At 34.5% G+C, this 14089-nt stretch overlaps 1 protein-coding gene and 1 long non-coding RNA gene across 2 annotated transcripts; both read left to right on the forward strand.

Moving 5' to 3' along the window:
- The first annotated feature begins 2073 nt into the window (after positions 1-2073).
- Positions 2074-13148, forward strand: LOC125057239. The gene is made up of 3 exons (XR_007118185.1): positions 2074-2637; positions 3672-3676; positions 12882-13148. It is a non-coding gene; the product is annotated as an uncharacterized LOC125057239 (long non-coding RNA).
- On the forward strand, positions 3865-12497 carry LOC125057237 (carbonyl reductase [NADPH] 3-like). The gene is made up of 2 exons (XM_047660809.1): positions 3865-4509; positions 12284-12497. The coding sequence occupies exons 1-2, from the start codon at positions 3876-3878 to the stop codon at positions 12487-12489; spliced, it is 840 nt and encodes a 279-aa protein (XP_047516765.1). The 5' UTR covers positions 3865-3875; the 3' UTR covers positions 12490-12497.
- Positions 13149-14089: the final 941 nt, after the last annotated feature.

A 14089-nucleotide genomic window follows, 5' to 3' on the forward strand; every position in this document is an offset into this window, starting at 1 on the left:
ATTTAGTCTGATCCACACAGTACTGGTCACAGGTAGGTAAATAATCTATCATAAGTCCGAATCGTTGTTGTTTTTTCGTCCTAGAAAGATATTAGAGCTACTTATGGTAATGTGTAATACATTTTCAGAATCCCTATTAAATGCGCCAAAATTTGTAATACAGGGTCACTTTTCGGTAGAGTATTTTTATTTCACAGTGGGGTCCGAAATAAACAAAAAGTTATGATTTGAAAAAAATTTACATCGTAAAACTTAATATTATCTTCAATACACTAAATAAACAACTATAAATAGTATGTCTAATGCAAGAACTCATCAGTACCAATCTAGTGGATATTATGAAAAAGATACAGGATGTAGATTTTTTCGAATTTCAATAAGAATTAGTAAAAAAAGTCAATTTTCATATAAAAACCAAAATAAATCATAACTCTGCAAGGGTTGACCTTAGAGACCTCCCGTAGAACAATTTTTTGCTGCTGATGACCTCATCTATCCCCTATTTGCGTTTGATCCACGACTTTTTGGCCACCCTGTATATTATATCATATTTTCACACAAGTTCAGCATTACCTGAAAAAATAATCTATCGAAGGTGATACAGTTATCAAAATGATTTGTAAATATTTGATACGTAGCGTCATTTATTTGTAAATCAAATAATGACTTGATAAAACTAAAATGTTCATCGGCTACATGCTAATGACATGACTTTTGATTTTAGTACTTTATTTGTCGGATCGAACTTCTTGGGAGGCAGCGACTAAATTAAAAAAAAAAATCTCAAATGTTGATTACAGTAAAACAGTCACAGGGAAAAACAACTCACAAACTCAGATGAACATTTGCCAAGAGGGTTTAGCCAAGATGCCCTAACAGTTCGTGTCGACAAATTTTCAAACAAATCTAGTTTTCCACTTTCTACTACTGTAGAAAGTGGAAAACTAGATTTGTTTAAAAAGAACTTTAACTTAGAAACTTAGTCAAAATGCATTAACAGTAGTTAATGCATTTTGACTAAGTTTCCAGGGATAAAAGTCATACGAGGATTAAGAAACAAAGCAGCCTGAGATTATGTATATTATCTATGGTGGATGAGACTTATAATATTTTTAAAGAATTATTTTAATAAAAGCTTAAATTTTTTTTAATGTTACAGGAGCCAAATGAGCAGGAGGCTCACCTAATGTTGAGTGACACCGCCCATGGACACTCGCACTTCTAAATGGCTCGCAAGCGCGCTGCCGGCCTTTTAAAAATTGCTGCTGGAGCCTAACTACTAAACCATTTGGTACCGGCTTTCGGCTTTTTATAGCTCTCAGGATCTTCATCTGCTAATTCAGAGACTAACTTCATTCCACCCAAATGCTTTCTTGTCCAACCATCATCGAATCCACCAACGTCTATTTTTCTTAAGTCTTTAAAAACATTTTTAAAAGTTTATAAAGACTTAATACATAGTAACCCTATGGTTACTATGATTTAAAAATGTACTTAGACAACGAGTATTTATGGATAACAATAGAAGTTCAGTTAATAAAAAAAATGTGTGCGTGTACTAGGTGTACACACGTAAGAAGTGAAACTTCTTAATGACCTTATTTTGCGAAAAATGATCTACTATATGCAACTTTACAGAAATTGGTTAAATAAAGTTAAACTAGATAAAGTTTAACAAAAGGCTTTTATTATCATAGACATGAATACAAATACAATTATTAGATTTTAACTTATTACTGTACTACTATATAGTAGATACTAAGATTCTCCCATACTCCCATACGTCGATAAAGAAGTTTCACTTCAAAAGATCGCCATCTTTTGAAGTGAAACTTAAAATCGCCTAACGAAAACGCGTACGAAAGCGTAACGAAAAATTGTGACGAGTAACAAAAAAAATTTTTCCAACCCCGATAAAGAAGTTTCACTTCAAAAATAGCTTAATTGTATGATAGTTTTATAATTACATAATATTTCAAAACATTGTGTTATATTTTCACACATGCTCATCATTACCTGAAAAACCTATCGAAGGTGACACAGCTGTTATCAAAGTGATTAGTGAATATTTGATGTACGTCGCGTCATTGATTTGTAAATTGGATTTTTCTATAAATAAAGACTTGATAAAACTAAAAATATTTTATCGGCTACATGCTAATGACATAACATGTTATATTAGTACTTGCTGTATTGAAGGTCTTAGGAGGTAGAGACTAAAGTAATAAAAAAAAACCTCACAGGTAAAAAAAACTCACAAACTCAGATGAACGCCTAAACAGCCTGGAAGAAAAAGCCAAACTGGCTTCCAAAAAGCTGGGTGGTTTGGGTAGAGCTAAGCAGTATTTCACTGAGGTACAACGTATGCAGCTCTACAAGGCTCAAGTACGACCTCATATGGAATACTGCTCACATCTCTGGGCTGGTGCTCCCAAATACCAGCTTCTTCCTTTCGACCAAATTCACCAAAGGGCTTGTCGAATTGTCCAATGTCTTACTGATCGGCTTGATGCTCTCTCTTTATCTTTTGTTCTTGGGAATAAATGAAAGTCGGGGCGCCAGGGCAGGACTGAATGTCGGATGACTCATTATCTCGACACCTGCCATAGTCAAATATTCAACAGTCCGTTATGCGGAGTGCGCTGAGGCATTGTCGTGAAGGTGTCGTATGCATAAAACCTGTATTTAATACTTTGGTTAATTAGATTTTATATTGAAGGAGAAACTTCGGAATATTACAGATGCTGCATGTTAAGGTTTGTCCTGCGGAAGTTCAGTTGGCTTCTCGGACACTGCCACTAGGGTGCTTTATTTCTCATAATAATAGGGTTATCGTTTACTATGATTTTAAAATGTACTTACAAAATATTTATGGATAGCAATAGGAGTTCAGTTATTTTTATAAAAACTAATTGTATAGTTTTACAATTATTTCAAAACATTATGTTATATTTTCAGACAAGCTCAGCTTTACCTGAAAAAAATAATCTATCGAAGGTGACACTGTTATCAAAGTGATGAGTAAATATTTGATCTACGTAGCGTCATTTATTAGTAAATTGGCCTTTTCTATAAATTAATGACTTGATAAAAAAATATTGTATCCGCTATATGGTAATGTGATGTTAGTACTTGACTGAAAATAATAATTTATCTCAACCATGTTTATTACAGTAAAACAGTCTCAGGAAAAAAATCTCACAAACTCAGTTTAACACCTAAACAGAGCAGAAAGTCATAGGTACCTAGGTAAACAAGAAGATGAAGATATCAGAATATTTGAATACGATCTGCTTTGAGCTTTTTATTTATAAATAATTTTCATAGGGACTAAGGGCTTCTACACACGTACCACAACCACACCACGTTGCAACGACTGTGAAATGCTGTCAAGCAGTGGTTACGTGTGAATAGTGTCGCTGCAGCTTCATGTAGATGCGTTGTGGTACCGACAAAATGTCGAGACACAGTTTGACTTTCATAGCGAAAAAATGTCGTTGAGTTTGCGATGTGGTCGGCCACTAGCTCGTAGTGTCGCTGGTAGTTGCGTTGTGGTTACAATGGGGTCGGAATCACACACACGGTCGATAACGACTGCAAATGTGGTACGTGTGAACAGTCCTATTCATTTTCAATACAAAATATACGCTCGGCTACGTGGTGTGGTTGAGGTGTGGTTGTCGTCGTGGTGTGGTTGTGGTACGTGTGTAGAAGCCCTAAAACGGCCAATACATTATTTTTATAAATACTCCAAATAAGTAATCAGGTACTTTGAATCGGATGTGATAAAAATAAATATTATACTTAAAGATAAGATAAGGTGAGATAGTATAAGATAGTAAATGATTTTTAAAACAATATTAGTTTTCAGAAAAATGCCCACTAAAGTAGCCGTTGTTACCGGATCAAATAGAGGAATCGGTTTTGGCATAGTACGTGGTCTCTGTAAGAGATTTGATGGTGACGTTTACCTTACCTCAAGAGATATAAATCGCGGACAGAATGCAGTCGCTGAACTTAACAAAGAAGGCCTGCGACCAAAATACCATCAACTGGACATCACAGACCCTAAGAGCGTTGAAAAATTGCGTGATCATTTGAAAGAAAATTATGGGGGTATAGATATTCTAGTGAACAATGCTGCTATTGCTTTTAAAACTAATGCTCCGGAACCTGTCATAGTTCAGGCAGAACAAACTTTGTTTGTTAATTTCTACTCTGTTCTATCGACTTGCCAAATACTCTTTCCAATTCTACGCAATGGTGCAAGAGTAGTTAACATAACAAGTTCTTGTGGGCATTTGACTAAAATCAAGAGTGAGAAGTTGAGGAATCGGTTTAAGGACCCTAATCTAACTATAGAAGGCTTGTGTAGCATGCTGCAAGAATATATTGATGCAGCGAAACAAGGCACTCAGGCAGCAGACTGGGGAAATTCAAGCTATGCTGTTGCTAAGGTTGCTATAACAGCATTGTCCAAGATACAACAAAGAATGTATGCTGATAGAGGTAATTTCTTCTCTATTTAAGTTAGTCAAGTTTAATGACATTAATATAGCTTTTTTTATTCCATAAACAAATTACATACGGTACCCTAAAGAAGATCGCTGACATCGCGGCACGTGTATGGTCAACGTGCCGGCTTCAAGGAATTACTCTGCTGACACAGTGTTTACCGCGATTTAACATTTTAATTAAATAAAATATGTTTGGCACTCCGTATATATCTAGCATCGATAACGGATGTCATTTTGTAATTTAATTATAAGTTTAAATGTAATAAATACCTAGCTAACTATTGGTTTTTTTTGGGAGTCCGGGCTGACGAAATCGTAATTGGCGCAGTCGGTAGGATACTTTCGGGGCTACTACGATCGTTATAAAGAAGATTTCCGGGGTCTAGATTCGACACCGCGCGCGGTCGTTCTAGCTATCGCTTTTAAGCGTTCACCGAAATATCAAAGAACATTTGGAAGCAGCCGGGGCGTACTCAAACTTCAGTACAACGCAAAGAAAACCAGGGAAGTCGACGAGTTATGTGAGTACATTGAATTATTTTTCCATCAGTGTTGCTTTCTCCTCGTCACAATTTTCCGTCCTATGAAAAATAGTCCTGTGTCCTCCAGGCATAAAATTCGTAGGGATAGCTTAGTAGACTTGAATCGTCAATTAGGTATAGACTCGAATCGTCAATTAAGTGAAGGCTCGAATTGCCCTTCAGTAGATTTAAATAATTTTCCTGAGAGCTCGAATTGCCCTCAAAGTTTAGACAGTAGGTTGAATTTAAGTTTTAGTAATTTAAAATATAAAATGGATCCTGATACAGTATATAAGGCTCTCCGCCCAGTTCCTGAATTTGACGGTAACCCACATATTCTCCCTAGATTTATTAGAATATGTGATCAGATCGTAATTCAATGCGTGAAGGACGAGTTAGGATATGAATTATCGAATTTATGTGTTATAAATGGCATTTTAAATAAAATTACTGGTTCCGCAGCTCGTACAATAAATTCAAATGGTATTCCTGAAAATTGGATAGGTATTAGGAATACTTTAATTAATAATTTTTCTGACCAAAGGGATGAGACCGCACTATACAATGACTTAGCATTAGCGACACAGTGTAATGAGACTCCACAGGAATTTTATGACAAATGCCAAAACCTTTTTAGCACTATAATGTCTTATGTATCGTTGCACGAGACATTAGAGACAACTATAGAAGCTAAGAGAATTTTATATCGAAAATTAACTTTACAAGCGTTTGTAAGAGGTTTAAAAGATCCTCTCGGGTCCAGAATCAGGTGTATGAGACCTGAAACAATTGAGAAGGCTTTGGAATTTGTCCAGGATGAACTTAATGTTATGTACTTGCAGCAGCGAAATAATTTAGCAACAGATCTGAAGAAACCATTATTACCATTAACACCACACAACTCACACCAACAATTTACACAGCCTAAATTTCCTCCTATGAATAATAATTTTAATTCTCCTAAATTTTTACCCGGACCTAGTTGGCATAAACCTAATTTTAATCCCCAATTTAATAGTCATCAGCGCATGCCTATGCAACCAACGCGTACTCAGCAAATGTTCCGAGCACCATTGCCTAATAATAACAGTGGTTTTAGAATACCTAACAGGAACCCTCCACAGAATAATTCTGGCCCTAAGCCTATGAGTGGAGTGAGTCATTTTGTGACAAAACCTTTACCACCTAGAATTACCGGTCATGATTGGCAAAAATTCGGCAATCCTCCTCCATCTAATTACTTTAAGTTTAGAGAAGTTAATTTTAATGAATTTAATGATTATAATGATTATGAATACGACAATGATTATGTTGACTATAATTATTGTAATACTGAATATGACTATAATGACTATTATGGACAATACTCTTATTGTGACTCAGATAATAATCAGTACTATGAACAGCAAGATTTACCACCAATAGAGGATACTCGCTATAATAATAACATGCCTAGTACTAGTAAAGACATTGAACCGAGACATTCCAAAGGTAGAAAACGTCAGGATTTTCAACAGAGCCATCGAAATTCCCCACCAGAATAGAATTAAATATACAATCAAAAAAAGAATTACCTTATATCAAAATTAACAATCCACCTTTAAAACTTCTTATTGATACAGGAGCAAACCAATCATTCATAAGTCCTGAAGCAGTAGATAAATATTTCGGTAATATTCCAAAAATGTACGATCCTTTTGAAGTTACTAATTCTAGATTAACAAGTGTTCATGAACACTCAATATCAATTCCTAGTTTTCCTGAATTTAATGATACTAAAAATATAAAATTATTTATCTATAAATTTCATAATTATTTTGATGGTTTGATAGGATTAGATTTATTAGAAAACTGTAGAATCGATTTTAAAGACGATATACTAATCACTGACACTGCAAAAATCCCTCTATTGCGTTATAAATGTAAAAAATTCACAGAACAAATAATACCAGCGAAATCATCTCGTTTAGTTGGTATACCGATACATCATGACGATGGTGACGTGTTTATACCAGAACAAATAATAAGTAATTGCATTATTCACGAATGCATTACTAATGTGACTGATTGGACTGGTATAGTAGAAGTTGAGAATATGACAGACGAAGACATTGTATTTCCAATAGACAGACCTTTACAACTTGACTTATTTAACTTTGAAAGTTCTTATACTGAACTGGACTCAGACAGGGTAAACCAAGTTTTAGACAGACTTAGAACTGATCATTTAAATAGCGAAGAACGGGTAAATTTAGAAACACTTTGTAAGCGTTACGCTGACATATTTTACATTGAAGGCGAACCATTAACCTTCACTAATAAAATCAAACATAATATTAGAACTCATGATGAAAACCCAGTCTATACCAAAAGTTACAGATATCCTTTTGTACATCGTCAGGAAGTTAGGGAACAGATAAGTAAAATGCTCGAACAAGGGATAATACGACCTTCTGACTCTGCTTGGAGCTCACCCATTTGGGTAGTCCCAAAGAAAGCTGATGCATCTGGTAGACAAAAATGGCGACTTGTAGTGGACTTTAGGAAGTTAAACGACAAGACTATTGACGATAAGTACCCTATTCCAAACATTACTGACGTCTTAGACAAATTAGGTAGATGTCAGTATTTTACGACTCTTGACCTTGCATCTGGCTTTTACCAAGTCGAGATGAATCCTGAAGACATACCGAAGACAGCATTTAACGTAGAACACGGTCACTTTGAATTTCTACGCATGCCAATGGGACTCAAAAATTCACCTTCGACATTTCAGCGTGTAATGGACAACATCCTTAAGGGTTTACAAAATGAGATATGTTTAGTGTACCTTGATGACATCATAGTTTTTAGCACATCTTTGCAGGAGCATATAATTAATTTAGAAAAAGTATTTAACAGACTGAGAGAGTCCAATTTTAAGATCCAGATGGACAAATCTGAATTTTTAAAACTTGAAACTGCTTACCTTGGTCATATAATTAGTAATGAAGGTATTAAACCGAACCCCGATAAAATTAGAGCCATAGAAAATTATCCTTTACCTAAAACAACAAAGGAAATTAAACAATTTTTAGGACTATTGGGTTATTATAGGAAGTTCATACCTGACTTTGCACGACTAACGAAACCGATGACTAAATGTCTTAAAAAGACTAACAAAATAACTTTAGACTCTGACTATATCAAATGCTTTGAGAAATGCAAAACCTTACTTACTAACGATCCTATTTTACAATATCCCGACTTTAACAAAGAGTTCATTCTGACAACGGACGCCTCCAACGTAGCTTTAGGGGCAGTACTTTCACAAGGCACAGTAGGCTCTGACAAACCGATCTGCTATGCTTCTAGAACATTGAGTGACAGTGAATTGAATTACAGTACTATCGAAAAAGAACTTTTGGCAATAGTTTGGGCAACTAAGTATTTTAGACCCTATTTGTTTGGTAGGAAATTCAAAATTATTACAGACCATAAACCACTCCAGTGGATTATGAATTTGAAGGAACCGAACTCGAGACTGACGCGATGGCGACTTAAATTAAGTGAGTTTGACTATACAGTGATTTACAAAAAAGGAAAATATAATACCAACGCTGACGCTTTATCCCGTGTACAAATCAATAACGAGGAAATAGAGTCACTTCTTAAAGAATGTGGTATAGATGTGTCAGTAAGACCAGAGCCACCTGGATCTACCACTGTAACAGCACACACATCCGCTGAAAATCCTATCCTTGAAATACCTATCACAGATGAACCACTTAACAAATTCCATAGACAGGTTTGTTTGACTATAGTAGGTGACATTAAAAGAAGACCGAATGTTACTAAACCTTTTGATACCCATACGCGTACGCATATACAAGTCTCAGAGTCTTCATTAGAACAAGATGTCATAAATGCAATAAAAGAATTTGTCAATCCTAAAATAAAGACTGCTATTAAAATAACTCCACCATTAGGTATGTATTCGATAATCCCAATCTTACAAAATAACTTTAAATGTAACTCTATGCATCTGGTTTTAGTAAAAACCGAGTTAGAAGATGTTAAGGAGTATTTACGGCAGCAAGAAATAATTAAACACTATCATGAAGGTAAAACTAACCATAGAGGTATCAATGAATGTTATTTAGCCTTATCACGTCGTTATTACTGGCCTAAAATGAGGGAAGAAATTACTAAATATATAAATGAATGTACAATTTGTGGACAGACTAAATATGACAGAAACCCAATTAGACCACAGTTTAACATAGTACCACCTGCAACAAAGCCCTTTGAGATAGTTCATATGGACCTATTCACAGCGCAAGCTGAAAAATATCTTACCTTTGTAGATTATTTTTCAAAATACGGCCAAGCATATCACTTACGAGATGGTACAGCTATAAGTATCATTCAAGGTCTATTACATTTCAGTACTCATCATGGACTACCTTTGACTATTGTGACAGATAACGGGACTGAGTTCACTAATCAACTTTTCGCAGAATTTGTTAGACTTCATAAGATTAATCATCATAGAACACTAGCTCATTCGCCTAATGACAACGGAATTATTGAAAGATTCCATTCTTCCTTACTAGAACACCTTCGTATCCTTTGCCTGAAAAATAAAGATGAACCCACGATAAATCAAATACCTTATGCAATCCTAGCTTATAACAGTTCAGTACATAGTTTCACCAAATGTAGACCACACGATATCATTAGAGGTCATTTTGATCCTAGAGACCCTTTAGATCTTAATTTAGCTGAACACCTTATGCAACAATATATTATAACTCATAGAGACCAAATGAAGACAGTATATGAAATGATTAGCGAAGCTACAAATATTGACCGTACGAATTTAATGACTAATAGAAATAAAAATCGTGAGCCAGAAACTGAATATGTACCCGATCAGCAGGTTTTTATTAAGAACCCCTTAGCAAGTAGACAAAAGTTAGCACCACGATACACTCACGACACAGTTCTTGCAGATCTACCCATACACATTTACACTTCAAAGAAAAAGGGACCTGTTGCTAAATGTCGCTTGAAACGAGTACCAAAGTCATCAAAATTGTTACAGGTACCGACTAATACTGATAATGACAATGACGAAGGCAGCAGAGATAAAACTTGAGACTCTTGACAATGGACCTGGACTTTTACCCTTTAAACTTGGTCAAGCTAAGCTAATATCTCATTATCATACCTTTATACAATATTTAGAACTTTCAGAACTAGAAAATCGTATTAATTCTATAAATGAACAGTTAGACTATTTTAAAATTCAACTAGATAATACTACTTTGCCTATATATGAAATTCAGATTGATTATCTTCATACTAAATTGTCAAAAATAGATTCGCAATTAAAAACCTTGGAACCTTCTAAAGTAAAAAGGGGACTTATTAATGGATTAGGATCATTAATTAAAGGTCTTACAGGTAATTTAGATCATAAAGATGCTGAAAGGTTTAATAAAGCTATAGAGTTATTAGAAGCAAATGAAAATAAATTAGTTTCTGAGTTAAATGATCATATAAGTATTAATAAAAATTGGACGAGCCAATATTCGCAACTTATTAGTAATTTAGCGGAAAATCAAATTAAAATCAATGAAACACTGAAATTAGTTATGGATAAGCATTATCTTTTTGAAGTTAAGTTTGCTAAATTCGCTCAATTATTAGCTATTATTACTGAAAATACAGATGATTTATATTTAGAGCTAATTAGAATAGAGAATATTTTAGGATTTATACGTGCAGCGAGCACGCATCATAGTATGATAAGCATAGATAACTTAGAATACATGATAGGTAGATTAAGAGAAATATATAGTAATAATGAAATCTTAGATATTGATTTGAGAGAATATTATAATCTTATAAAACCAGGTAGTTATTTCATAGGTAAGAGAATTGTTATAATTTTTAAAATTCCTATAATATCTAAAGATAGTTACGACCTATTTAGGCTTGCCATTGTTCCTAATAAATTCCAACAGACCTTTATACCTATACATCCTTTCATAGCAACCAATGGGAAATATTTCATGTATTTGCAAACCGAATGCCCGAAAGTCGGCGAATACCTTCTCTGTGAGAAAAGCACAAATTATTACCAGCCACAAGAACACGCAGATTGTATCCAGAGTATCATCATTCATCAATCTTTAGATAAATCATGTAGCCCCACTTAAGTCTCCATTACAAGACAAGCTATGGAACAACTGGATGATAGACACTATACTATTGTCTTCCCAAAGCCTACGAATGTCGAACTTCAATGTGAACGGCAGGAATATGTATCCTTATCTGGCAGCTACTTAGCAACAATTCCCCATGAATGTTCATTACGAACAGATACCTTTAAGATAACCAATAGCGAAGATGAAGTCAAGGGACAGCCGCTGAAGATCACCGAAATACGAAGTAATTTCACTGAAGTTCAAAATAACGAGATTCCACATATAACTCTAAATTCTTTAAATCTCGATAACTTACATCATCTGGAAAACAGAATTATGCTACAGAATCCCATACGTCTTGCCCACTTTGATTCTTCACTGTACCATACAACGTTGCCCCTCTATGCACTTGTATCTGGTATAGTTATAATTTTCCTTGCCTATATTCTTCGACGATACCTGCGAAAGAACCCTACTACACCAGAAGAAGAACCAAGAAGCAACCCTATATATGCTGTTCCTGATTCTGAAAAACCTGGAGTACCAGCAACATTTTCCCTCAAAGTGCTCAAATAGTTGCTGTTCTGAGGGTGGAGGAATTACATACGGTACCCTAAAGAAGATCGCTGACATCGCGGCACGTGTATGGTCAACGTGCCGGCTTCAAGGAATTACTCTGCTGACACAGTGTTTACCGCGATTTAACATTTTAATTAAATAAAATATGTTTGGCACTCCGTATATATCTAGCATCGATAACGGATGTCATTTTGTAATTTAATTATAAGTTTAAATGTAATAAATACCTAGCTAACTATTGGTTTTTTTTGGGAGTCCGGGCTGACGAAATCGTAATTAACATGTAAACACATATACAACACATGACATTAAAAGTATGTAATAAAATAAAATGTTGTACATCTATAATATATGGATCCACCGGAATACAGCCTTCTAAGCATTCCACAATTTAATTTTTTTTGCTATCATCAGTCTTTGTGTCAACCTGTCGTTGTTATAACTTTACTTACTTAGAAATATGTTTTTTTAGGTATTATAGTAAATGCAGTGAACCCTGGTTATGCGGCCACTGATATGACTTTACATAGGGGACCACTAACTATTGATGAAGCAGCACGTGCTCCGGTTTACTTGGCATTAGATGCTCCAGACTCTGTTAAAGGGCAGTATATTTGGAAGGACAAGACTGCAATCAGTTGGGAAGAGGAATTGGCTGATCCAGACTATATTTTATAAAGATTATAATAAATATATAAAATTATATGTAAATTTTCTAAATAATAAAATTTAATAATGTTACAGTATATTTAATTACTTATAGTATAACAATAGCGTTAATATTGATTTTTTTTGAAAGAGCAGCTTATAATTTTAAATTTGCTCTACTAAGCTTAAAAATGGAATCATAAATAGATCAACTTTTTATACAGTAAAACAATACTCATAAAAATAGAGTCATGCAATACTTAATAGCATAAAGTTCATATATTCCTCGCGAATACCTCGAATTTTATCTTTAGTTTTTGGGAATAAACGAAAGTAGTAGGGCGCCAGGGTTAGGACTGAATGGCGGATGATTCATTATCTGCCATAGTGAATTATTCAACAGTCCGTTTTGTACGCTGAAGCATTGTCGTGGTGAAGAAGGATCCTGCTTCGAGGGCGCTGCTGTCGAATTTTTCCAAGACAACAGCGACTGACATACCAGCAGTAACTGTCCTTTTGTCTTCTAGCACAACTGTCGCGAAATGACCTTTCCGACTAATGAATGAGGGAATCATCTTTTTTCCTTGACTTCTTCCTTTCTTTACCTTAGTTGGCCGATCCTCGAAAGGAAACACCCACTGAGCTGATGTCTTTTGGTTTCAGGTTTCATCACCTGTGTCGATGTCAAATACAGCGTCGAGATGGGTGATGGCTTCATTAAGAAATGCAAATCGCAGCCTATCATAGCTTTGTTGTTGAGTAAGCCCACAACGAGTCATAATAAATCATTGACCGACAATTTTCTCGCGTTGGGTTCTTTCACGTGAAACAAGAGTTTTAGATTTGCCGCCAATTAATAAAACAAATGAATGCAATATGCTACATTAGGTTAACAGAGTTCTAAAATTTATATTCAAAAAAGTTTTCATTAGCAATGTTTCTAACTGGCCAGTTCTAAACATGTTCAGTGTTACCCACGTATTAGTTGACTTTATTATTTTAGGTATTTCTTATAATGAAATAAGTCTCCCAGTCTTACATTTAAATATATATTTTTAAATTACCGTTTTCCCAAAGCGAAACTCGAGCTACGTGAGAATATCATTACTAGTGTCGTGGCACTACGCAGGTTCCCATATTTATTATCCTAATCCTCTTTACCTAAGCGACCTCCGTTCTTATGCGACATAGGATATAGTTCAATAAATAAAATAATAAGGTAGATTATAATAATTTTTATTAAGGCACTTATAAATAACTTATTTCTAACTTATCGGACGGATTATTATTATCATATCTAAATTATTAAATAGGAAGACAGTTTGAAGAACTAGACCTATTTTAAGGCACAACTGGATTTTTTTTCAAAATTCTCTTGTCACATATAATTGTTTACGGTCTAAAAAATATGTTTTAATATTGTGTATAGGAAATAGGGACATAACTTTTAGAATAACTCCACAACAAGTCAAGAACAACGCGCACTTATATGAGCAGGCACGAGAATTAGAACTTATGTCTATGGAAGTGGTCTTGATTATATTTATTTTTTAATTAGTGTATTAGAGAAATTTCAACCAATTATCAGGTTTAAAAATAGTATGTATATTGACTTAAATAAAACTAATAT

This window comes from Pieris napi, chromosome 16, assembly GCF_905475465.1.
Source record: "Pieris napi chromosome 16, ilPieNapi1.2, whole genome shotgun sequence".
In the NCBI taxonomy this organism is placed as follows: domain Eukaryota; kingdom Metazoa; phylum Arthropoda; class Insecta; order Lepidoptera; family Pieridae; genus Pieris; species Pieris napi.